At 41.5% G+C, this 26,558-nt stretch overlaps 2 protein-coding genes across 3 annotated transcripts in view; both read left to right on the top strand.

Moving 5' to 3' along the window:
* Positions 1-14,731, top strand: part of LOC310951140 (adenylate cyclase type 6-like) — a 34,851-nt gene extending 20,120 nt beyond the window's left edge. The window contains exons 4-24 of the mRNA XM_083919256.1: positions 1,157-1,306; positions 1,703-1,824; positions 3,590-3,701; positions 4,098-4,225; positions 4,498-4,656; positions 4,749-4,890; positions 5,162-5,290; positions 7,110-7,138; positions 7,381-7,528; positions 7,606-7,703; positions 7,841-7,928; positions 8,060-8,176; positions 9,818-9,967; positions 10,127-10,314; positions 10,405-10,437; positions 10,525-10,554; positions 10,645-10,777; positions 12,029-12,292; positions 12,468-12,672; positions 12,866-12,990; positions 14,312-14,731. Coding sequence (XP_083775382.1) covers positions 1,157-1,306; positions 1,703-1,824; positions 3,590-3,701; positions 4,098-4,225; positions 4,498-4,656; positions 4,749-4,890; positions 5,162-5,290; positions 7,110-7,138; positions 7,381-7,528; positions 7,606-7,703; positions 7,841-7,928; positions 8,060-8,176; positions 9,818-9,967; positions 10,127-10,314; positions 10,405-10,437; positions 10,525-10,554; positions 10,645-10,777; positions 12,029-12,292; positions 12,468-12,672; positions 12,866-12,990; positions 14,312-14,440 — 2,679 coding nt within the window. The 3' untranslated portion in view covers positions 14,441-14,731. The remainder of the gene's footprint in view (positions 1-1,156; positions 1,307-1,702; positions 1,825-3,589; positions 3,702-4,097; positions 4,226-4,497; positions 4,657-4,748; positions 4,891-5,161; positions 5,291-7,109; positions 7,139-7,380; positions 7,529-7,605; positions 7,704-7,840; positions 7,929-8,059; positions 8,177-9,817; positions 9,968-10,126; positions 10,315-10,404; positions 10,438-10,524; positions 10,555-10,644; positions 10,778-12,028; positions 12,293-12,467; positions 12,673-12,865; positions 12,991-14,311) is intronic.
* Positions 14,732-18,854: 4,123 nt separating this feature from the next.
* On the top strand, positions 18,855-26,484 carry galnt6 (UDP-N-acetyl-alpha-D-galactosamine:polypeptide N-acetylgalactosaminyltransferase 6 (GalNAc-T6)). Of its 2 annotated transcripts, none has more exons than XM_083919566.1 (11): positions 18,855-18,950; positions 20,540-21,049; positions 21,507-21,679; positions 23,114-23,263; positions 23,811-24,045; positions 24,133-24,250; positions 24,598-24,798; positions 24,982-25,113; positions 25,226-25,327; positions 25,424-25,582; positions 26,041-26,484. In XM_083919566.1, exons 2-11 carry the CDS (start codon positions 20,568-20,570, stop codon positions 26,152-26,154), a joined length of 1,866 nt encoding a protein of 621 aa, XP_083775692.1. In that variant the 5' UTR covers positions 18,855-18,950; positions 20,540-20,567; the 3' UTR covers positions 26,155-26,484. The 2 variants fall into 2 exon arrangements, with proteins under 2 accessions (XP_083775692.1, XP_083775691.1); XM_083919565.1 differs by lacking the exon at positions 18,855-18,950 and adding an exon at positions 18,970-19,016.
* The last annotated feature ends 74 nt before the right edge of the window (positions 26,485-26,558 follow it).

Raw genomic sequence — 26,558 nt, 5'->3', positions numbered from 1 at the left:
TACATTAATGGCCGCTTCGGTTTGTCACTTTTATCTAAAGCTGTACATTCAAATACCAAAATGTCAGTTGCACTGCTTAACAGTACTTTAAATTGAACAATCAATCATTTTTTAAGATCATTTTTTGGCCTTTTCATGACTTTATTCAGATAGAATAGCTGGAGGTTGACAGGAAACAGGAGATTGAGAAAGAGAGAGGGGGGGGGGGGGGGCATGCAGTAAAAAAAAGTAGATTGGAGTCGAACCTGGGTCATTGCGGTGATGACTTTTAGCCTCCTCTGTAAATGGGACGCCTGTTCTAACCACTGAGCCACCGGGCAGCCCTGTTTTGGCTTTTTTTTAATCTAGTTCTCTAATCTAGCATTCTTTTCTCTCTGTTTCACTACTATTTTATTATAGCTTTTAAATCTATTTGATTGCATTTTCATATTTTGTTGTCTTGCGTGCAGTAGAGTCAACTGTTGTTTTATAAATATATATTTTTTCTGTTGCTTTTACTGTCTACAGCTAGTGCTTTAAAAATAAAGTTTGATTGATTCATTGATATTGTGCCGTGCACTTGTACAGGAGTTACTCATGTTCTCATATAATTTAAAATGCCCTAGACAAGAAAAAAACTGACCCATATCATCTGTTTTTAGCACACAAAAATTTCTGATTTTTACATGACGAATAAATCTGCACGTTTTCCCTTTTAAATAGCTTGCATAAACACAATATAAAAGAAAAACAACTTTTGGCTCCAGTAGAACAAAACCTGGAGAGACACGTGTCCCCTGGTCATGCATCACATTGAGCCCTTTGAGCTAAGTGTGACGTGAGGAGACTGTCCTCTTGCAGAGTAACCACAAGGCCATGCTCATCATCTCTAACCAGATCACATCTAATGGCCCCTCAGACGGTTGAGGAATTTTTCTCCTTGTAGTAAATCCTATGACACAAAGTGTTATCAATTTCGTTTATTGACCTCACCCAGGTCAGGCAGAGTTCATTGTAGTCCTGTGATGTTATCTGTGCATGCATTTAGCTCTTTGTCATGTGTGTGTGTGTGTGTGTGTGTGTGTGTGTGTGTGTGTGTGTGTGTGTGTGTGTGTGTGTGTGTGTGTGTGTGTGTGTGTGTGTGTGTGTGTGTGTGTGTGTGTGTGTGTGCTTACAGATCAGTGCCAACATGTTGATCTTCATGTGCACTAACATGATCGGTATCTGTACCCACTACCCTGCTGAGGTCTCCCAGAGACAAGCCTTCCAGGAGACGAGAGGATATATCCAGGCCAGACTGCACCTGCAGAGGGAAAACCAGCAGCAGGTACACGTATGCGCACACACACACACACACACAGACACACACACATGCACATGCATATTCATGCAAATAAGAGAGGGAGGCAGTCATGCCAGCATCCTGTAGGAAAACGACATACACAAATGCAAAAAAACACATGGTTGTCTCCATTTTCCAGTCTATTTTTTTTGTCTCCATTTTTTAAGGTCAACAATATGCTCTGAAGTATAACACATATCTCCACTCCTCTCTGTTTGACTAACACGTTCCCACGCAGATGCCAACGAGGCAGGGTGACTCATTGAGCATTCTTAACAGAAGAAACTGATGGAAATGAATGGTCTCTCTCTCTCTTTCTTTCTTTAATTTCTCTCTCTCTCTCTCTATCTATCTCTCTCTCTCTCTCTCTCTCTCTTTCAGGAGCGCCTTCTGCTATCAGTGCTGCCAAGGCACGTTGCCATGGAGATGAAGGCTGATATCAATGCCAAGAAGGAAGATATGATGTTCCACAAGATCTACATCCAAAAACACGACAATGTTAGGTAAATACAGATATACACTTCCACCCAACTACACTAAGACACAGTCATGAAGATGCGGAGAGCTCGTCTACGTTGCTATCACAGCTCGCACCAGTGGCTTTGACCTCACTCTGCTGACTGATGTGTCAGTTACAGAGTCACTCCAACAGCTATTTCCCTGACAGCATGTATTATGCATGCTGTTGTTTATTGACACTGACAGCACCGGCTGCAGTAACGATATTGACTTAGGCACACTGCTGTGCTTTCTGTAGCAAATGATAGGAGGTGGACCTCAAGTTTGTTGGCCCCCTGTCTCAGCCCTCGCCACTGGATTTTGCTCCCAAGTGGGAATAACTCAGTACTAAACAGGTGATTGAAACTCTCCATTCATTAGCCTACCGTTAAGCCCAGCCGGTACTGTTCAGGTTGTGGTGGGGATGTTGGTAGGTTAAAATGAAACGAGGTTGCCACAGTGATTTCCTGTTAGAGGTGACCCGAATATGTGCAGGTGATGCACTGAATGGAATAATCGGTTGCAACCCCGGCTGCTCTACTAAGGTGTTATTCAAGTTTAAAACCTGATCTCTCACAGAAGTCCTGGTGGCTCATTTAAAGGCACAGTTTCTGAATACAGACATTTCAATCAGGAGAGACAAGTGAACGTAGAAATATAAATATTTAATGCAGATTACATGAGATAGTAGCAAAAGTATTGGGCCCTTGGAATCTACAGGGAGATTAATAATCAAGGGGCGACTCATCCATATATAACCTCCCCCTTAACTGACCTTTAACTAACTGAACTTATGCTATAGCTTAATTTCTCTGTAGATTAAGCATTTTAATACTTTCACATTATTTATATAGCAACACAACCTGGTTTATAACCAAACAAGGTATCCCTTTTTACAATATGGGACCTTGAAAGGTTCAGTTCACACAAAATACAGGAAAAAAAGTTAGTTAGTTATATCTAGCCATACAGGAAGTTTTGGTTGTATTTGCCCATAATTAGTAACAATCTAGATCTTTCTCCAGAAACAATTTACTGGTCACTCAGTATAATCCACAGATCTCTCTGTCAATTAACTATTTTTACAATTGAAAGTCGTTCAAACAATTGAAAGTGGGTGAAAACTGTTCTCAGTGACATCAGAAACTTGGATAAAAAACAAACAAACTGAATGCCAAAAACAACATCCAGTGCATGATTAGATAACACTAGGGGTCAGTGAGAAAATATGTTTGCATGTAATTTGTGTGGCTCTTAAAATATAATATATTGCCTCATGGCTCACAGCCTTGGTCGGGGTGGGATATCTAGTCAGGCTTTTGGACTGCTGTAATTAAGGGCCAGCTCTCCCTGAGTGGATGACCTCACGGGACCAACAGCGCCATCTGTCGCCTTCAACAGGAATTCAGACTGTGGTGTTGTTTATCCTTGCCTTTCATTACTATCAAAAGTTGGCAATGAAAGGCATGCAGACAGGGGGACGGGGTGGTGTTCTAAGAGGGACGGGCTGGAGTAGGTGAACTACATTGGCTTAGATGATGAGAGCCAGATCTGAAAATATGTCTGCCTCTCTCTCTCTCTTTCTCTCTCTCCCCCCTGCTCACATGGCAGCTGGACAGTGAGAAATAAGGGAGGCGCTTGATGATGTTAACTAACTCTATACTTTATTGATTGATCTCAGTCTCTGTCTTCCTTGTCTTTCTTTTCTTCTCTGTCTGTTTTGACCTTCTCCCTCTCCCTTGCTACCTACCACCATCACCTCTCCTGCAGCATACTGTTCGCAGACATCGAGGGCTTCACCAGCCTGGCTTCTCAGTGCACGGCCCAGGAGCTGGTCATGACGCTGAATGAGCTTTTTGCTCGCTTCGACAAGCTGGCCTCGGTGAGCTCTGACAACCTGCTGCCGCCATTTTTTTTTACAGCAGAACTTTGAGCCACTGTTGCTTATGTAACTATATAATCTGTAGCCTTCAGTCTGACAAAGCCAGCATGATGTTATTATTGAGGGAGGTTACTTAAGCATTGTGTAAAGCATCACTTAGACTATGCTGAGAATGATGAGTCATCTAATTTATACATAAAAAGCTCTATATTTGACATGAGCATACTGTGTATTGGCTGTAATGCATTGGCTAATATTTTACCTGTGTGTGTGTGTGTGTGTGTGTGTGTGTGTGTGTGTGTGTGTGTGTGTGTGTGTGTGTGTGTGTGTGTGTGTGTGTGTGTGTGTGTGTGTGTGTGTGTGTGTGTGGTGTGTGTGTTCGTCCTTGCTGTACAGGAGAACCACTGCCTACGTATTAAAATCCTTGGGGACTGTTACTACTGTGTGTCAGGGCTGCCTGAGCCCCGGGCTGACCACGCCCACTGCTGTGTGGAGATGGGAGTAGACATGATTGAGGCCATCTCGTGAGTCAAACGCACGCTAAACAACAGAAACACAAAGATCTACACACTCAAAACGACAACACACACCCATACAGTCATGTAGTTTTGTTCCATTGAATGTTCTTGCTTTGTTTATGCTGCACAAGGTACTGAAAGAGACATTGTGAACCTGGAGGTGACACCAGTGTTTTTTTGACAATAGTATGTGGGTATGCGTGTGTGTGTGTGCGTGTGTGTGTGTGTGTTTGTGTGTGTGTTTGTGCGTGTGTGTGTGTTTGTGTGTGCATCTGCAGGCTGGTGAGAGAGGTGACGGGCGTAAATGTGAACATGCGGGTAGGCATCCACAGTGGGCGCGTTCACTGTGGGGTGCTGGGCCTGCGCAAGTGGCAGTTTGACGTCTGGTCCAACGACGTGACGCTCGCCAACCAAATGGAAGCCGGGGGGAAGGCTGGGTAAGTCCCTCCAATCCACCTGCTACTGCACTGATGCAGTATCCCACAGCCTGTTTTGTTTCTTACACTGTGTATTTGTGTGTTTTTTGAAGGCGTATCCACATCACCAAGGCCACGCTACAATATCTGAACGAGGACTACGAGGTAGAGCCGGGATTCGGAGGAGAGAGGAATGCTTACGTGAAGGAGAACAACATTGAAACCTTCTTGGTGCTGGGCTGCAGTCAGAAGAGGGTTAGTTCACAGTCACACACACATACACACACACACGCATGCACGCACGCACGCACGCACGCACGCACGCACGCACACACACACACACACACACACACACACACACACACACACACACAAATACACACGTCCTTGATTACCTGCTGGTTGACCTCTTCGGAACATTCACACTAGTGCCATATTTCACACAAACAATATAATGGCTTGTCACCTGGAATAGAAGACCTTGTTTGTCAAAGCCTTGACTCTGGATGGGTTTCTTCACTTCCAGAAAGAGGAGAAAGCCATGATGGCCAAGATGCAGCGAGCACGTGCAAATTCGGCCGAGGGATTGATGCCACGCTGGGTGCCTGACAGATCCTTCTCTAGAACCAAGGAGTCCAAAGTCTTCAGGCAGATGGTGAGATACACGAGGGAGCACACACCCGTTTTTCTGGTCTACGCTGATTTTCTGTGTCATCCCCACCATTTTCTGAAGTCAAATAATAAATATCGTTTATTAGTATGGCTGTAAATGTTTTTTTTGTTTTACATGGTCATTCAAGGGTCAGAGGCCTTATGTTAGGATAGAATTATTTACAACCTTTTATCAATATACTTCATGCTAACTTCCTTTTTTTCGCATAGAACAGACAGACATGTTCATCAGCCTCAGCTGCACTTTATGAGTTTATTGCTAATGTAACACCAAGCTTTTTTGTGATATTTCTTGCAGGTAATGATAATGTTCCTAATAGCTTCTCTGTTAGATAACGGTGCAAAATACCAAGCGAGTTGAAGATGAGCTTCTATTTAGCATTTTTCTCAACATAAAACAACTCCTTTACGTTTTTTAAAGGGCAGCACCACCTAAATTAAGAATTCCTATATGTTGTTTACCTGGTATAGAAAGGTTCAATCAACTTTTGTGAACACAAGCTATTCTCTCTCAAAGAGAAGTAAGTCTCAAACCTGTGATGTCATCAGGTATAAAGTTTGGAGCTGCTCCATAGACAATGAATGGGAGACTGATTTTGTTTTCTTACTTTTTATATCCAAATGAGCTTCCTTCTATTGTAGTGTTGTCAGTCACGAAACATGAAACAGAGAATGTACCCATATACTCAGACATTGTCGTCGGCGCTCTCAGTGTCATAACATCCTTCACAATTCATTGTCTAGGGAGCAGTTCCACGCATTATACTTCATGACATCACAAAATTGAGTTTTAGCCCTCCCGGTTCTAGATTTGGGAGCGTTTGTTAATGTTTAATTATATTTTTAGGAATAACATGTATGAACTAAAACATGAACAAAAATAGGTGTAGTTCCCCTTTAACTCTTCCTCTAATTTCTGAACTATGGCCACAATATTTTTTTCGGTTTATGGTCTGCTTCTATACGCGATTTTCTCTGGCAGAGGACGTGCTGGCAGGGTGCTGGGGAGCACTTCAAAGTGCTGCTTGCGCATTTTGTTTCTATGCCGACTAACGTTAGCAAGGTAGCTAACTTAACACTACAGAGGGTTGACATCACAGCTAACAACAAGCCTACAATGCATACAGTGATAAAAACACAAGACTCCCCAGCAACAAGCAATGTCCGGCCAATCTGCCCCCAGAAATGCGCTTTTCTGTCAAAGGAGTGACACTGACAACACCAGCGTCTCTCTAAAGAAATTCAGAGATTTTCAACTAGAAGTTGTCCAGGCGGCTGCGCAAAAAGACGAATGAATTTGAGTGCCTTAAGGTGACAAATGTTAACTGAACTGTATATATGGTAAGGCCTAAATGAGACAGTGGGGATGTGAGAAGAAGTATTGATCTGTTCCTGTCAAACAAACAGCAGTTACAACAGGGCAACCAGGGATTCTTAGTGCATCATTGACTACTGAAGCTTATCTGCTGAGTCTGATGAGTCAGCTGCAGATATTTCTTTTTTTTTTGCTCTCTTATTTCCTCCTTCTGTTAATGCTATAAGTCACATTTCCTTGTCTTTCCTACATTTTCCCCCTCTCCTCCTTTTGTCCTCTCCATCTCAGAGGGTTTGAGCCCTTGGGGCAAAGAGGGTGTAATTTGAAGCCTCCGAGCATTAATTAAAACATCAGTCTGGCTCTCAGGGATTAGCTGTGCAGATGTCTGCAGTTGTACTGATGCTGTACTATAATCTCTCCCTTTCTCTTTCCTACACTTTCTCTGCTTTTTGGTCTCATTTTCACGCTGTGTTTTTGTTTTTCTCAGGGCATCGATGAAGCATCCAGCAAAGACAAGTGAGTGTTTTGGCTTCAGTGTTTTGTTATGAAGGTGGGATTCATTATTAGCGGATGGCTGGCAGACTGTCACTGTAGCGCTCTAACTTGAGAGCCTACTGTTGGTTTTATAAAGTCCGATCCAACCCACTACTAATACCATATTAGCTCTGAGTCATCCTTCCTGTCACAGCAGAGGCCAACTCCCTCGTACACACAGATACAAACACACACAGTGACCTATTGTTCCATCTACCTAATAGCCGCTGCGCTCAGGAGGCGCTGAACCCTGAGGATGAGGTGGATGAGTTTCTTGGACGGGCCATAGATGCGCGCAGCATCGACCAGCTGAGGAAGGATCACGTCAAGAAGTTCCTACTCACATTTCAGACCGTCGAGCTTGAGAAAAAGGTTTTTGAAATACATCCTAGTTCTCCATCAAATAAATCAAATTCAAACTCCTTGCTCATTTATTTTTCTGTTTCCAGTACTCCAAAAAGGTTGATGATCGTTTCGGTGGATATGTGGCCTGCACACTCTTCGTTTTCTGTTGCATCTGTTTCATTCAGATTATAATTTTCCCGAAGTAAGTAGTCCGATATGTTGCCTTTCCCTGTTTCCCAGTTATACTGAATTGTAAACAGGAAATGTGGTCTTGATTAGTTTATGAAGAGTTAATGAGAGTTATACATCCTAATGAGCCGGTTTTCTCCTCTTCCGCAGCACAACACTTATGACAGGTCTTAGCATCAGCATCTTCATCATCCTCGTTAACATCCTCTTCATCTGTGCCATCTACTCCTGCATCAAAGTGAGAAACAAAGGCCTTCACCACTCATATGATTTCTTCAGATAAGAGTTATTATCATATGTCTTCAGCCAACATCACTAATGGTATTAACTCTCTCTTATCTGATCTTCTCCTTGCTGTTTGTATTCAAGCTCTTCCCAGCTGTCTTGCAGACTGTAACCAAGAAAATAGTCCAGTCTCGTGCAAACAGCACACTGGTGGGCGTCTTCACCATCCTCCTCCTCTTCATTTCCTCCTTTGCTAACATGGTAGGGACTGCAGCGCTCTATTGTGTTGTTTTAAGTTGTCCATCATACATGGAATCAGGAAATGGGATACATATCTTCCATTTGTCTGTTCATTTGTCCTTACACAAGGCACTTCATCTCAGATGTTACAGGTCAAATTTAAAGAGATTAGAAGAAATTCTGCACCATGCTGGCATTTAAAATTATACCTGTTTGCCTAAGGGGGGTTCTATAATTAGGGCTTTTAGCTGCAATAGATCATAATCTGTCACTTTGACAGATGGAATAGTACAAATAAGATATTTTTTTAACCATTAACTTTTTAAAATCATGCTTACCAACATTGATAATAATAATAATAATGATAATAATAATAATACACTATTTGTATTGCACCTTTCATACAAGAAATAAAGTATAAAGTGCTTTACAATGAGTGAAAATAGACAGAATGAACATAAAACCTGGGGAAAATGCCATAATTAACGTAAAATAAGATGGAAAATAAAACCCACTTCATAATAATATTATGAAAATTTCAAATGAAAATACAAAAACACATGATGATATAGAATACATGAAGAATGCCTAACATGACAGAAAATAAAAACCCACTGAATAATAATAAATTAAAAAAAGGTAGAATCCGTACCGATATTTACAGTATACACATATACATCAATAAACGCTGCAGCAGCCTCAACAGGTCTCCATTCTCTTCTACTCTGACGTTTTATAGATCTATTTAGCACAGCTGTGTATGCATGAATTAAAACATAAACGTAATGCTAGCACCACTACAGCATATATGCCAAATGTAGAATGTCATGGCCAAAAACATTTGTGGAGAGATTATCATCCACATCAAATGTGCTTTTTAAACAATGGTACATACGGTATTTGGTTTAGCAAAGATGATGGCTTGTATGTTCTGTACCTGTTCTGCATTGTAAATCCTGTAAAGATATTAGGCTTCCCTGTGGTAAGGCAGCTGTAGCCTTGTGCTCCACTTTTAAGATTGGCTGCCTGCAGGGTTGTTTCAGCCTGCGATTGGTTGCTCAGTGTCACGCTCTAACATCTTGGCAGCCAATTTAGATTTCATAAGGACTCATTCAGTAGCTTGCATGTTCAGTTCAGCAGCCAATTTCTCTATTTCCACACTGCTGTGCATTAATCAGTCTGCTTTTTTTTTGACTGTTGTGTTTTGATACATTCTAAATTTGTAAAATAATATTGATAATGATTTCTGACACAAGTACCAAAAGTACGGTGCAAAATTTAAAGATTGAAGTTAATTGATGTCAGTTAAATAATGCTGTTATTTACATAGTTTGTTCACTAGACATCACCAAAAACAAAACAAAAAATAATAATTATTGATGTGTTTTAGAATTGTGGCTTTCTGTTTTCGGCATTATGTGTGTGTGTGTGTGCGTGTGTGTGTGTGTGTGTGTGTGTGTGTGTGTGCGTGCGTGCGTGCGTGCGTGCGTGCGTGCGTGCGTGCGTGCGTGCGTGCGTGCGTGCGTGTGTGTGTGTGTGCGTGCGTGTGCGTGTGTGTGTGTGTGTGTGTGTGCGCGTGTGTGTGTGTGTGTGTCTGTCTTTTGCTGTTTACCTTTATTGGTTGACAGTTAAATGAAAGACCGTGTCGTCCTTTCCTGCTAGTTCACCTGCAGCGGAGAGAAACTGGAGGACTGTGTGGCCAAGAACCTGAGCACATCAGTGAATCTCTGTCTGCTGCACAACCTGTCCATGACAGCGGAGCCCAGCTTCGTTCGGTGTTCCAGCCAGGCCATGCCCTGCCATTTACCAGAGGTCAGTCCCATAACATTTTAGCATGTGTGTGTATTGCCTGTGTGTCTATACAAAGGCCTATGAGCATTTTTTCTGTGTGTATAAAAAGTATGTTTGAATATTCACCCAACCTTTCTCCCCCCCTCCTCCTCTTCCCTTGCTGTCTCCTCTCTGCTGCAGTATTTCAGCTACAGTGTACTGCTGACCCTGCTGGCCTGCTCCGTGTTCCTCCACATCAGCAGCATAGGGAAGCTGGTTCTGATGCTGTTCATCCAGCTCACTTTCCTCCTGTTGGTAGAGTGGCCTCAGGTGGCCCTGTTTGACAACGCAGACCTGCTGCTGGACATGGCCTACTTTAATACGACAAGGTTTAGATTGTAAAAGACCTACTTTTTCATGTACCAGTTGGGCTCTATTCCTATTTTTTTTTTCTAATATGTTCTCATTTTTTTCCTCAGGCAAACATCACCTGTTAATGATTCCCTGCAACAGTAAGTTGTATTGTTCTGTTTTGTGCTGCCTAATTAATTCAGTGACTAAAATGCTTTGTAAACATGACTTTCTCTTATCTTTTCTAGGACTGGTTTCAATGAAACTGCAGAACAGTGGTGAGTAGCTTTCAGTTGTCGTAAGTTTTTGGGATTGCGTACAATCTACTCTCATCCGTGACTCATATCAACTTCTCTGTTCCTCCCCAGCACGGAGAGTGTGACCAAGGTACCCTTAAAGGTCATGACCCCTATAATCCTGATGGTGTTTGTTCTGGCTCTCTACTTGCACGGCCAGCAGGTGGAGTCCACTGCGCGCCTTGACTTCCTCTGGAAGCTGCAGGTACCATTTCATGTGTATAGCAGAGCAAAACTGAAGCTACTATTATTTAATCTCACCAAAAGGCCTTTTTTACAGCAGACATCTTGATTTGTCATCAGGAAAAGCACATGGTTAGTAATAACATTATGGGAGACATATTCTTTTTCAGGTTCGTTCTTGTATTTTCGGTTTCTTGTAGAACATATTTACATCCTTCAATGATAAAAAAATGCATTTTTTATACTGTCTGTCTAAATATATATGTATTTACCGTCTGTCTGAAACACATTGTTTTAGCACCTGTCTCTTTAAGCCCCCCTCCCAAAGAAGCCCAGTCTCTGATTGGTCGGGGACATTTCTGGGTCTTCCACCTCTGCTCTCTCTGCATTTCATCGCAGCAGAGGAATGGCTGTACCGGCACTGTACAGCTGTGACTTCACAACTGTAAGGAAGTCCTAACGGCTCATTTAATAATAATAATAATAATAAGAAGAAGAACAATAATAATTACTTTATTTTTATCCCACACTCTTATTATTATACATGTTACACACACAGGCCCGAAATACACACATGCACAACCAGGACCTATACATGCAATTAAGGAGAGATGTTAGAGCGAGGGGGCTGCCAGTGACCAGCGCCCCGAGCAGTTGGGGGTTCGGTGTCTTGCTCAACAGCACCTCAGCAGTGCCCAGGAGATGAACTGGCACCTCTCCAGCCACCAGTCCACGCTCCATATATGGTCCACACAGGGACTTGAACCAGCGACCCTAAGATTCCCAGCCAAGTCACCTATTGACTGAGCTACTGCCGGTAGCATTTTGTTTACATTTTGTTTACATAGCGCTTTCTGGACCCAAAGTCGCATAACAAAACAAAACAAAACAAAAACAGAGTAACATACAAAGGCACAGTTTCTGAATACGGGCTCTGTATTTCTATTAATTTTGTTATACTTTCCCAGTATTTATATAGCACCTCAACCGCTTTTATAATCAAAACAGACATGGTAACCTCACCTTTAATAATGCTATTCAAGTCATGACAGTGTGACAGTGAATTCTGGAAATGAAGCTCTTCAATCAAATTTAGCCATATTTCTTTTGTTCTTTACACCTGTGCTTTTCCTGCTCTGACGACATGTATCTTTCATATCTTATCTATCTAATATCTTTCATGAAAAAAAGAAGAAGCCCCTGTGACCACTTCAGGAATTCAGTCACATTACAATGACACTAAACAACCACACCTCTCCCCGTCCCTCCTCAGGCCACAGAAGAGAAGGAGGAGATGGAGGAGCTGCAGGCGTACAACCGGCGCCTGCTCCACAACATCCTGCCCAAGGACGTCGCCGCCCACTTTCTTGCGCGGGAGCGCCGGAATGACGAGTTGTACTACCAGTCGTGTGAGTGCGTCGCTGTCATGTTTGCCTCCATCAGCAACTTTTCTGAGTTTTACGTGGAGCTGGAGGCTAACAACGAGGGAGTGGAGTGTCTCAGGTTGCTCAACGAGATCATCGCCGATTTTGACGAGGTGAAAGGGAATGACAAATGTGAAGGATGAATGCAAATTGAACTAGTGTAGGAAACATTTATTGGATAAGGTTTGTAAGATATGGCTGTTATATATTTGTTATGCTGCTTAACATCACCCTTTCCTAGTCGTCTGTGTCGTTCTGCCACTTTAACAAACTTGTGTTACTCTCTAGATCATCAGTGAGGAGAAGTTCCGTCAGCTGGAGAAAATCAAGACCATCGGCTCCACCTACATGGCAGCATCTGGCCTCAACGACTCCACCTATGACAGAGAGGGCCGTTCACACATCCTGGCTCTGGCTGACTACGCCATGAGGCTTAGGGAGCAGATGAAATACATCAACGAGCACTCCTTCAACAACTTCCAGATGAAGATAGGTAAGCCTGGAAGGAAGTAGAGATTGGGCTTGAAACAGTATCTGATGTATCTTCTTTGGCATTTGCTTAAAAAAAAAAAAATATCCCGGTCAAAGGAGAACTACTGTTATCTACTTCATTAGAAACAGCATAATAATTGAGTTAATATGGTGTAAGTAGTATGATGTAACAGAGCCAGGGGATTTGTTCTCAGGGTTGAACATGGGGCCAGTGGTAGCAGGGGTGATTGGAGCCAGGAAACCCCAGTATGATATATGGGGGAACACAGTCAATGTGGCCAGCCGGATGGATAGCACAGGAGTACCTGACTGCATCCAGGTACTGCACCCAAACTCTTCTCAGTACAACCTCACCAACTTGTATGTTCACATAAAGCATTTTGCAGGTTTATTTATTGCTAAGTGAATCCACCGCAACTGCTGATAACTAATTCAGTAACTCATGGAATTAGTCATTATTATGCCGTCATAGGTCATTCCAACATGAAAGTGCGTCAGTTATGTTTATTCATACGTAATCTACACTAGCGACATCTTTCATTCAAAGTGAAAGATGTTCATCACTCCAAGGCATGTTTATTTGAAAGTATCGTTTGTGGTATCTGGACTGGAGGAATGAATCTGCCTATACTCTGTATAAAAGTATCACAGCAGATACCACTTCCACAGATACCACAGATACCACAGATACAATCCGTGCACAGCCCTTCAGCTTAAGGGTTTACAGTAGGTTCAGACATCTGCTCTGCAGAAGTGCCCTTAAGCAAGAAACCCTGTCAGCAACGGACATGCTGTTCTCGAGCAGAAATGGGGCTTTGATGTCCTTCTGGAGGAAGGTTTCTTTGAATTCGCTGCATTATTCTATTCTTAAAGAGAGAAATCTTAACCACTGTGAACAGCCATTGCATGATCCTCAGAGAAGCAGTTTCAGTTAGGTATTTTTTTTTATCTTCTCATTAATGGACATATATATATGATATATGTATATATATATATATATATATATATATATATATATATATATATATATATACATATAGTTAATGTTAACACTCGTTTTGAAGTGTGTGAAGAACACTCTAGCTAAGAGCTGGAGTGAGACCCCCCAAACCAAATCCATAAATTGGCTGCTGCAAAGATTAAAATCATAGCAATGCTGCCATCTGTTGAACAATTTAAGTTACTGCAAATAAAACTCTACACTGTACATTAATAGCAGGGCCGCAATTTATGATTATTTCCATCCTTAGTTTATCTGTTGATTATTGTTTCATTTCTTTTTTCATTGTTCAGCCTATGAAATGTTAGAAATAAAAATGCCCATCTTGTTTTATTAAAGGAACAGTCCAAAAGACTGTTATGCTTTCAACGTCAAACTTGAACATACTCTTTCGACACAATCACTCGTGTAAACCAATAATCTTTTAATATTTTTAAATCGATAGATCGATATATAAGATAGAATAGATCGATTTTTCTCAAGTTTTTAAATCTTTTATCTATCTATCTACATCTAACAGTCCTTCATCACAGTGACTTTAGGGAGATTATTCAATATGTAACTGGGGCTGACAGTGTTTCTCTTGGGAAGGGTTGAGTGTCTAACATTCTGGGTGTCAAATGTCTGTGTCCTCTCTTAGGTGACCACAGACTTATACCACGTGCTGGTCAACAACGGATACCAGCTGGACCATCGAGGTGTTGTCAAGGTGAAGGGGAAGGGAGAGATGACCACTTACTTTCTCACCAGCGGTCCCCCGGGCAGTTAACAGGCTGGCTGACCGCAGGTTGACTCCCACTGCACTAACAAGACAGAGACTACAGAGAGACTTGAGTGGTCAGCTCGGCGAGAAGCACCGGAGCACGGTGCAAACACACTGGGGACAAAAGACGGCCAACATAGACTGTCTGTATGTTGTCACGTACTCAGATGCACACATGTAGGATGTTGTTCATGTTTGAAGGCTTTTCCCCAAGCTGCTCGAGAGATCACAAAGCCCAGTTGCCTTAGGACAGAAGTGGCCATGCTTGTTTTTATGAGCAATAGTACAAGTATTTCATCTGGAGTCGTTATTTATTTTTTTGTGCGGATGGATTTTTGTGATGACCTTGTACAAAACACACACACATATATATATATATATATATATATATATATATATATATATATATATATATATATATATATATATATATATATATATATATATATAATAAACTATGTTACTTTAAAGAAAATATGCAAGGACAACATGAAGGATGAAAATGACCAAAGAACAAATGTTTGATATGAAACACACTAATGATTCTGTTCAAAAGTACATTAAGTAATTTATTCATCTTTTGACAGCAAAGGCCACGGTAACGTCACTGTCGTTGATAGGGACAAGCGCTTTTTTTGTTGTGTACTTATTGATGAAGGAGAACACACACACACACACACAAACACACACACACGTACACTTACACTTACACAGATAGAAAACACTCACAATAACCTTGGTTTGAACTTCTGTGTTTCTCATCAGGGCCTTTGTTGTTTCTTCTAGCCTCTGATTAGCCTCAGTCTGGACACAAGGTTGTTTGTGGTTCACTGAAATGTACAATTGATTACTTGCTCCCTGCAATGTATTTTAGGTGCAAGCCAAAAACAAGAAGTATATAATGAAGGAAGAGCGGTTGCATTAGTATCCCGGTACTGAAGAAAGATTGTTTAACTGTTATGATACGTTTTATATAAGTGTGTGTGAGAACCGTATGTATGGGTGTGTGTGTGTGTGTGTGTATGGGTGTGAGAACACGTAGCTGAATGCTGATCTTTATCTTTAAAGGGGCATACTGTAACTTTTCACTGTGAGGTTTTTATGATACTGTATGACAATGCTTTCTTGCCAAACTGGTTGCTGCAAGGCATGTTTTATATTATTCCTTTTGAGTTGTGTGTCCATTCCTGATTTCTCATGTCAAAAGGATCATTTGAAGAAAGCTATGTCTACTGCGCCTTTTAATGGACTGTGATTTTGACTGATTTTATTCCAACCTAAATAAGCGAAAGCCTACGAAACATATATTTTAGATTGTGTTACAATCTGTGAACATAAACTGGTTTCCTCACGGCTTCAGGATTAACAGTATGTAGGAATTATCTGTCTGCTTACAAGTATTGCCTTGAGATTATGCAGTTCCAAGTCCGCATTCTTCATGGACCAATATTCACAACTTTACACAACAGTATTTGACCCTGTCTGGTTGTATTTGGCACATGGAGGCTTGTAACCCCCCCACCCACCCAACCAAATTAGTCGTTCAAAACAATAATCATATGAATGTATGTAATAATGACTATTTTTGTCCACAATGAAACTACTACTGAAGAAAACCACTCTTTACATTGCATTTGGTACAGAGGAAGGAGCTATCGTTGTCACTTAATTGATTGGGATGTCACGTTTGCTGAAAAGTGAAGTTGTATTTACATTTAGATGAGCTTTACTCCTGGTGTTGATATACTCACTTTTCTGTCTGAGCCAAAAAATGATGCCATCATAGGCTACAAAAAAGATCCTCTCTTTCGTTTATCCCTCTCTGGTCTTCAAATGAAAGGTCAACTAAACACTGTTGCATTTTCCTTTAGAAAGTGGCAGAGTTAGAAATAGTGCAATGATTGATTGGATTGATTTCTCCTTGGATAACAACTTAATAAATGGCTGTTTTTGCATTGGTTGTGTTTATTTGGTGGATTATTTCTCTTGAGGCTCTTAGATTCCTACAGTAGAAATTACATTAAAACTTGTTTGTTTACAAAAGAACTACCCTCAATTTGTTCTTATTAAAGGTCCCATATTATGTTCATTTTACATATTCATAGTTGTAGTCTGGGTTTCTAGAAGTGTACATGCTTTAATGTTATGTTGCTTATACTGTCTGTCTGAAAATACCTGTATTCACTCTGTGTGAAAAGCTCCGTTTTAGTGGCTGCTCTGATTGGTCATCGTTTCGGGGTTTCTGGGTATGTCATTGCAGCTGGGGAATGAGTGTAACTGCACTGTAGCAGCACTTTTACCTACCTTTCTACCTATATATATATATATATATATGTATATATATAGTTGTGACATCACAACATACGTGGTTTGTTTACTTTTTATATAACACCTCAATCTGCTTTATAGTGAAAGAAGACATGGAAATCTATTTTTTTTTTTACAATATGGGACCTTTAAGCTTTGTGGAATAAATGGTGAAAAATTTAAACACCACTCATCACTCATCACTCACTCATTTTTAACTGCTTATCCGGGATCGGGTCAGAGGGGCGGCAGCTCAAGCAATTAAATTAAAACATGTTCATGATTATTACTGTTTTAGAAAGGGTCAGTGAATATTGTATTAAAGGCATCAACAGTTCTACCCAAAAATAATGGACAACTTAATGCAAATTCAACAAAAATGACATCCCCAACTGTTTTATTTTCACAACACAGCTTTAATCGGCCTATTTATTTGAGTTTTTAAATTAGTTTCATGTCAATCAGCAGCCTGCAATCACGATTTCTCCCTGTGACAGTAACCTGAGAGACGCCTCCTTCTCCAGTTCTGAATAAATCAGTCTACAATTTCAAGAGGGTGATACAGGAGAGAGTATTTAATTGCTTGCACATGAATAATGAATTTCTGTTGAGGTAATGTCAATGTTCACTCACAGCACTCTATGCTGATCATTAATTAAACAAAATAAATTCCTCCTAATCCCTGATGAAAAAGCACTAATGTTACTATAGGTTCATGATACAGGGATTTGTAATGTCTGTAACACACAACTTGCATGGGCGTAGCGAAGGGGGGGGGGGGGGGGGACTACCTAGGGCCCAAAGGTAGGGGAGGCTGGAATTAAAAGTTTTTTGTTTGTAATAGGGCATTTCAGAACAACAGGCGTCAAGACACTTCCGGGTGTCAGAACGCGAGCAGCTTCCACTGACCTGAAGCTGACCAGCCGGCTACTTTAAACAGTGTTAAATAGTTAAAAACGAAAATGTGTTGTGTTTGGGGTTGAGCTGCCTGATATAGAGCGAAAGGTGTAGGGTTTTAGGGATTTCCTTTAGAAAAAAATACATTTATCCAGGTAAACCTGTGGGTGAGGAGGTTAAAGTGAGTGGACGTGGTCAAAAGTACGAGTGCTACAGGGAAGACCGTAAGACTCCCTGGTGGAGGAAGGGCTTCTTCTAACGGGGCAGACTGGGAACCAAACCTCCATCATCGTGTTTGTGAAAACATTTTCTCACAGAGAACAGATCTGTGTCACCAGTGGGACGGTTTCTGGCTAAATTCTATGAAACTTTCTGTTTAACCTACAAATATAGATGATGGTGTAATGTTTTTAGTTAACTTAATTTTTGGTGGTGACCAAATATCATTTTAACCGCCTGATTTAGCTTTGTGTTTACGTCAAAAGGACGCTAACACTGGTGAATTAGCCTAGTCGGACACCCGTCACATTAACATCAATGCTGTCAAAACATCCGGGACCATACATGTAAATGCTCACGTACAACTATGAAATTTCACTTGTAGATTCTTAGAAGTGTGTAAATAAATTCTACTTCCACTTCAGTGCAGATCCGCCAGTAATTCAAGCCATTTACTCTGGTTAAGTGACACGGAAGGGCTTGTTTACTTGGGGTGCCATCAGAAGAACACTTTGGCTTTTGCCACCCGGAAAAGAACGAATATTGTTGTTGTGACGTCATGGTGAATTGTTGTATTATATTATATGTTTTCTAAGGAATATGTGTCATAACATGAATTAAAAATGGGCTGAATTAGTTGGTTGAGAGACCGAACCATGTATTTCAAAACATAGTGCGGGGGCCCACAGAGAATGCTTATAGGTCCCAGAATGTGGTGCTACACCCCTGCACACAAGAATACAAGTATAGCTATATTTAAAAATATAAATAAAAAAAATTCTAGATTTTAAAAATGTAGCTGCTACATTAGTTTAATCATTTTCTGTTTTTTTTCTTTTCTTGTGCCTTTGGTACAGATTGTAGCCTATGATATTTCAGTGCGGGAGCTCGCGCTGGGCTTTGGATGAAATCCGCCTTCAAAGTGCAGCAGGGGAAGGACGCGCGCGGCCAGCAGGAGGGGACTCGCTCCAGCTAATCATTGCAACAAATGGCACCTGCTCGGTTCAAAGGAGAAGCCGAGAGGCCACACTGCTCAAAACTCCAGTCTGACAACCTGCCGAAGAAACTGGAAAGTCCTCTGGTTACTGACACGGTAACTTCACACTAATAAAGAAATCAACAGGAACAGGTGTGGGCGACAACTGCTCGTCAATTGAAGGTAAGTGACGGCTTGTTTGGAGGGTTCGAAACCTCTCAGTAGTCACCTTTCAGTAGCGACTCGTTGTCATTTGTGAGATTGATTGTCCGGTTTCATTCATCTGCCAAAAGCGTGATTTTCTAGAGCCGCTAAAAGAGATAAGACGTCGCTGGGTGGATGGACTGACTGACTGACTGACTGAGAGGAAATTTACAGTCAACGCTTCCTCTTTCATTTTGCTGTAACGTTGATATGAATGACATCTGTCTGTTAGGCTACTCTACAACTTAATTTACTTTCTGCTTGTGCTTGAAGTCACTTTAAGATGTAGACAAGTGTGACCAGGTCTATCTGTTTATTTCTTAAAATCATTATGTTTCTGAGAAGCACCTGAAAATACTGCGAAATAATCATATGTTGGCATTTAATACAGATTTATAGGCCCACATAATATTGATTTTAATTTCTAAGGTTGTCTGGCCAATTATTTTTCTGTCCTCTTCCTTTGTCCTAATTGTATTGAGAGAAGACGAACTGGACCAACAGGTTACCAATGGGTATTTTGTTAAGATAGCTTATCAACTTATGCACTGGTGGCTCAAGGTGCTTTACATGAAGTTTTAAATAAGACGGATAAGAGAAATAAAGGTGCATAGAACTTGTTTTTACATAAATAAGTTTAAAAGACACAAATGGAAGAAAAAAAGTATACAATTCCCAAATAAATACAGTCTATAATGTAACAAAAAGAAGAAATAAAAGTGCACTTTCAGTACAAATCCAACAATGCAATTTCATTCCATTCAGTTTCATTATGACTGTTTTTTTTGTTTTTTTTTAAATTTTCTGTAACACCAAAACAGTGCCCCCTTGAATCAATTATGAAGGAAGCTGGCTTGAGCGTAGAGTAAATTAATTATGAACAAGTAAGAGTGAGTCTCTAACTGAACAGTGATCACCTACGGAAACGCAGATGTCCTACATTGCAGTTATATCCTGTTTCACAAAGCATAGAACAGGCCCTTTGTTTTGCCAGGGCTGGGTGATGTTATGGTCATGCTCCACGTAGCACACTCTACTTCCTGTAGCAGATGACAGCTGATCACAGCGAGGTGTTGTGCATCACTTATTAACACGCGTGTACCCGGCCCACTTGCTGCCTTGTGTCTTATAGGAGCAGGTGAATGCAGGTGTTTACAGAGAGGTGTGGCGTGTTTGTTCTCACTCTCCTCCCTCCCTCCCTCTCTCTCTCGATCTCTCTCTCTACCCTCCCTGTGGGACAGAGACCAGGAGGAGCGAGGTTGGCTAGATTACCTGCTGCTATGACACTTGCAGAGACGCACAAACCGATTTTAAGAAATGTTTCTCCTTGCTTGATTTATCTTTTGCCTCGGGAAAATCTCACTGAATGTTTAGTGAATCAAAGCAGGTAAGGTTCACAGAGGATTTGGTTTGGAATAAAGTGCTTTTCAGGTAACGTGCAAAAAAACATTTTGCAGCCAGCATCTGGGGAATTACTTTTGTTTTTTTCTGTTTTCCAACAGCTCTCGAGAGCAGCACTCATTCTGAAACATGCGTCTGTTCCTACGCCGGCGTATGTCCCCAGTGAAACTGGTGCTCCTTGCAGGGACTCTTTTCTTGGTGGCCCTTGTGGTTCTCCAAAGGGATGTTGGCTCTTCGCCTGCTGATGACCCCTGGTTTCAGGAGCTGGTGGACAAGAAGGATAAGGTGATGGTCATGGTGCGAGACGCAGTCAACAACATTGGCTTCCAGATCAGAGCTCCGCAGAAACAGCCAGTACAGGAGCAGCCCACCCAGGACGCCGAATGTCCCAGCGGATTCTACACTCAGGCTGAGCTCAGACCTCACCTGGAGAGACTGCCTCAGGACCCGAGAAGCCCAGGGGCTGATGGCAAGGCATTTCAGAAAGACAACATGTCTCCAGAGGAGGAGAAGGAGAAGGAGGAGGGCATGACACGGAACTGTTTCAACCAGTTTGCCAGTGACCGCATATCGCTCAGTCGCAGTCTTGGGGATGACACAAGGCCTACAGAGTAAGAACATGTTCTCAAAATAATCTCAGATAGTTTGGACTTATCAACGTTTTACAAACAAGTATGCTGACATGTACACAGCAGGCTAGATAATATGCTAGGTCTCAGCTGTGGTCATGCTCAGAGCAGTAAATGATTTACATGCATTTTCATATCGTGCTCTTGATTATCCTGGAAAAAACAACATAGCAGCACATCCAGAGGCAGAGGTATTAGCTTTATTGTTGTAAATAATTTCACTCGCTGTAAATGTTTGCCAGACTTGACAACTATTCCTATTTCTGTTTTTATGACTGTTTGCTCATTGCGCTGTTGTAAAATGTTGCTGAGCAGTATATCTGCAAACAATGGTCCGTTATACGTGGCTCTGCAAGACCTTCTGTGACTTTCATTTCATCAGATATGCCTCTCTCAATTGCACATTTCTTTGTATTCTGATGTGGGTCATCTCGCTCAGGTGCGTGGAGAGGAAGTTTGAGCGCTGTCCTCCTCTGCCAACCACCAGTGTTATTATTGTCTTCCACAACGAAGCTTGGTCCACCCTCCTCAGGACGGTCTACAGTGTCCTGCACACATCTCCTGCTATCCTGCTCAAAGAGATCATCTTGGTAGATGACGCAAGTGTTGCAGGTGCAGAGAATATGAACACACACTGACAAAACATACTCAAAGACTTACTGACAGGACACTATAAAAATATAATATTATATCTGCTTTTAATCAGGCAGTAAGTGAACAAACTTTTCAACTTGAGTGATGGGAAATTGATGTTTCAATGAAGTGACTTAACGAAATATTTCAGAGATAAGCAGAGTCAGTAGAGAACTGTCAAAACAGGAAACACAGTAATGCTATAAAAGAAAACTCATGTAGCACTGACATTTTATTTAATGGTGTGAAGATAAAATTGAAAACTTGTAGTTAGACATTTAAGAGGCATTTTTAAACAACACAACAGCAAATCACCAGGAAGTCCTTTTTTTTAAAGTTAAGGGCTGGGAACAGCTGCAGAGTACAACTGGAAAATCATTAGGTCTGGAGTTTATAAGTGATTTATTAATTTAATTGACCTTCAGAGTTCTTAGGGCAGCCTTCCAGTCACTGTAAGCCGTGAGCTTTGATGAGAACGATGTTAACAGACTTTCCAGGAGCACCTCCACCTCAGTGAGAGATGGCAGAAGTGACAACAGTTATGTTATCATAAGACAAAAATCTCTGATGTGTGGATACAGCTTGACCGTATGTTTTGCACAGTGAACTGTTAAATTACAAAATTGAGTTGTCTGTAAATGTTTTTTGTTACTATTCATGACTTATAGCTGGGTAAAATAAGCACTTTATCGATACATATAAAATATGCACGTTTGCGCTAACAGTTGACACTGGCCTGACCAGCCCAGAGTAAAGTGGATGTGAAAATGACTGAGTAATAATGATAATTAATGCACGCTGGTTTGTCTATTGTCAGATACTACCGCATTTAGAATGTATTAATGTTCAGTGGCCCATTGCCTGAGCTCGAAATATCATGCTATTAAAGATAATGTGCCGTTACCCTCAGCTGTATTTCCTACTAAAACCAAACTTCCCCTTTTGCTACCAGAGCTGCATCTGTCATAAAGTTAAGACACGTGGTTGGTGGATTTATTTAGACTGAAACTTATGAGAATTGTGCGGTGTGCGTTGTGGTCATAGATGCTTTTCCCCTTTGTGATGCTGTTAGAAGGGAAGTGTGACCCAATTTTACTACAGTGTTCACATGTTGCTATTTCTTCTGGCAGTGGTCTCACATGTATAAATAGGATTGTTTCACTGTTTTTACTCTGAGGCAGCAAGCTGCTTTATCATTTCATTTATTTATTATTGCTGATTATTCACTCACCACTTCTGTAGGTTTGAAGTTTGTTTGCACCCAAACAGTTGGGTGTGGCTTAAAGTGTGTAACCACATCCTACGAGGGAAAGAATTCACGACCGGAGTTTACCTACAACAATTTTTCTTGTTTAAAATAAAGACAAGACGGAATGGAACGATAATGGTGTGCTGTTTTTTTTATTCCCACAGAACACCTGAAGAGCCAGCTGGAGGAGTATGTGCGTCCGCTGAAGATTGTCCACGTAGTGAGGCAGCTGGAGAGGAAGGGCCTCATCACTGCCAGGCTGCTGGGTGCCAGTATCGCTCAGGGTGAAGTGCTAACCTTTCTGGACGCACACTGTAAGGAAACGCACACAACCACAACAATACACATGCAGCAGTCTGTAGCTCATTGGCACAATAGCACCACCAGGCTTAGGGGTTAATGTGTTGTTTTCCATCTTTACTATAAACGTACATACTTGCACTACTGCAAAAGTGTCTCATATTTCATATTATTCTCTGGAGAATTGCTGCAAGATTTTGAATAAAATGCTGATTATTGATTATACAGTATTGTCCAATATTAAGTCAACCATCATAATCATCGTTATGTATGTTGTGGGCCAATTTAAAACATTTTCGAGTGGTATTGGTTAAACTTTCAGTATACATATAAATTAGTAAATCAAGAGATTAGAAAGGTTTCTTTGAAAGCAGAGGCTTAATGTGAAAATGTATTTGTGTATCTGCTGTATGTAATGTAATACTAGCATGTTCATGAGGCCATGTCTTGCCCCAATGTTACTCTCTTCACCTGAAACTGATTGGTGTTAAGTAGTAAACCATGTTTTAAGAGACAGTGGTTAGGAAGTAGATATAGAGTGATCTTTTGTCCTTCCTCTAGGTGAGTGTTTCCATGGTTGGCTAGAGCCCTTGTTGATCCGCATTGTTGAGGAACCCACCGCTGTGGTTAGTCCAGAGATCACCACCATTGACCTCAACACTTTTCAGTTCAACAAGCCCGTGGCTACCAACCGCGCTTACAACCGCGGTAACTTTGACTGGAGTTTGACCTTTGGCTGGGAGGCAATCCCAGAGGAGGCGAGGAAGCTGCGCAAGGATGAAACCTACCCTGTGAAGTAAGAAGGCTCATGTTGGTTTCACTCAGAATATCAAGAATACATTTAAGTGTCTAAAGCTTTTGTATCTGCCCCTGAAAATGTCAGAACACCTACTTTTGCTGGAGGTCTCTTCTCAATCTCTAAGAAGTACTTTGAACACATTGGTACATACGATGACAAGATGGAGATCTGGGGTGGTGAAAATGTGGAGATGTCATTCAGGGTTAGTCTCTTTTATTTGTGTGTGTGTGTGTGTGTGTGTGTGTGTGTGTGTGTGTGTGTGTGTGTGTGTGTGTGTGTGTGTGTGTGTGTGTGTGTGTGTGTGTGTGTGTGTGTGTGTGTGTGTGTGTGTGTGTGTGTGTGTGTGTGTGTGTGTGTGTGTGTGTGTGTGTGTGTGTGTGTGTGTGTGTGTGTGTGTGTGTGTGTGTGTGTGTGTGTGTGTGTGTGTGTGTGTGTGTGTGTGTGTGTGTGTGTGTGTGTGTGTGTGTGTGTGCATTCATTTCCACACACACTCGCTTCCCTGTTCTCACATTAGTCTGAATTTGTACCTGTGTCAAATGTGATTGACAGGTGTGGCAGTGTGGGGGTCAGCTGGAGATCCTCCCCTGTTCTGTGGTGGGCCATGTCTTCCGCACAAAGAGCCCCCACACCTTTCCCAAGGGCACAGAGGTCATAACTCGCAACCAAGTTCGCCTGGCTGAGGTCTGGATGGATGATTACAAGGCGGTCTTCTATCGGCGAAACAAGAATGCTGCAGTTATGGCCAGTGAGGTCAGCGTGTTCAAATGTTGAATGCATTGGATACAGTAGCATTTATCATCCTCCCATCACCACTTTTTTTTTTTTCACTAGAATGTATACCTTATGCTGTAGCTATTTGATATCGTAACTGGTTGTTGTTATTTTTTTCCCACTGTTTCTCAGTTTTAAATACATCCCTTTCATTGTTGATAGAATAAGTTTGGGGACATCTCTGATCGTCTGAATCTGAGAGAGAAGCTTCAGTGCAAGAACTTCACCTGGTACTTAAACACAATCTACCCTGAGGCCTTCATTCCCGACTTAGCCCCACAAAAGTTCGGAGCAGTGAGTCACGTTTGCCTTTGTCTCTATGTGCAAATCAGTAATATAACACGGCACACCTTTTGCATAACTGTTGCTGTATATTCCTGTTATTTTGTGCATGTGTTCGCACCAGATAAGAAACTCCGGATCTCACACCTGTCTGGATGTTGGAGAGAGTAACCAGGGAGGTAAACCTGTGATCATGTACCAGTGTCACAACATGGGAGGAAACCAGGTACAATGACTCTCACACATGTGAAATTGAGATTTGTGGACGATTTGATGTTCTCTGGGACAATTAGGTCTCTGATTGGAAAATTGTCTCTTCCAGTACTTTGAATACTCATCTCATAATGAGCTGCGTCATAATATTGGAAAGCAACTGTGTCTTCATGCCGTGACCCAGCCAGAGACAGTGAAGATCGAGATTTGTCACCTGAAGGGGAAGGGCACCAGTGTGGCACCACAACAGGAGTGGGTCTTTACAGAGGTGAGGAGCACTTGGGGCCAGACTTAAAGGAAAAGTTTGACTTTTTTTTATATTTTTGAATGTGAATGACATGAACTGACAGAAAGTTAACAAGGACCCAGGCTGTTGCCGAGCAATTGAAAATGTATACTGGCCGCTATTGGATCCTTCCGTACCCCAAAAGGTTCTGTCAGGCCATGTGCATCTAAAGAACACCTGAATGGAGACCCTTCATTTAATGCTGTCTGATGTAACCCTCAGACGTTGCAGCTAAATCTACGTTGTGTATATGTCAAACTCCATAGCTCTCATAGCGTCAGAGAGTTCCCACCTTCATTTAATTAAGCCTCGACTTTGAATAACTGAATTATCCCAATATAATTTGTTTATTCAGGCATAGAATGATTAAAGGAATAGTTATGTTGTTATTTATTTAGACTTCTGTACTGATTCATCTGTTCTCTGATTCTACTCTTCAGGAAAATCTTTTGAAGAACCCCAGTAGTGGGAAATGTTTACAGGTGAAAGGAGACAAGCTTCTGATGGAAGACTGTCAAGCTGCTGACCTCTTGCAGCACTGGACCTTCAGCTGACTTCTCAGTCTGCCAATCAGGTGACGTCTGGCACCTTTTGTGTCTCGTTGCTCAGACTGTGCTGCGAGGAGGAAGGACTTTACGCTGTGGAGCTTGGGGTATTTGGCCATACTGAACGGACAGTTAAAGCTGGAGGAGGAAGAAAAGACAGTCACTGAAGACGCTCTTGTTGACCTTAATTTGTTTTTAAATTTATTTATGATGGAAACTCCAGAAAGGCATTGTGATGAAGTGCGGACACATTCAGGAGTCTAAGCTTGACTGGGGCAGCTGCTGGGATCTTAATTCAGTGATTTTACTCTCCAGCTTGGAAAAAAATCACCATTTAGTGCCTTTTTTTTGGACCGACAGTCTTAATAAAGAACAAGAGATGTCTGATTTTTTTAATTTAAAAAAAATGTCTT

Source organism: Echiichthys vipera (genome assembly GCF_963691815.1).
Source record: "Echiichthys vipera genome assembly, chromosome: 9".
NCBI classification, from domain to species: Eukaryota; Metazoa; Chordata; class Actinopteri; order Perciformes; family Trachinidae; genus Echiichthys; species Echiichthys vipera.
Note: the sequence above shows the minus strand (reverse complement) of the source record. Positions and strands in the feature narration are given on the sequence as shown.

What these genes read in the sequence shown, in the direction of transcription:
- galnt6 (XM_083919566.1), top strand. Translation starts at nt 20,568, where the DNA reads ATGCGTCTGTTCCTACGCCGGCGTATGTCCCCAGTGAAACTGGTGCTC. An exon ending in GATGACACAAGGCCTACAGA is followed by an intron (nt 21,050 to 21,506) that starts GTAAGAACATGT and finishes CATCTCGCTCAG; the next exon opens with GTGCGTGGAGAGGAAGTTTG. An exon ending in CCCCACAAAAGTTCGGAGCA is followed by an intron (nt 25,114 to 25,225) that starts GTGAGTCACGTT and finishes TGTTCGCACCAG; the next exon opens with ATAAGAAACTCCGGATCTCA.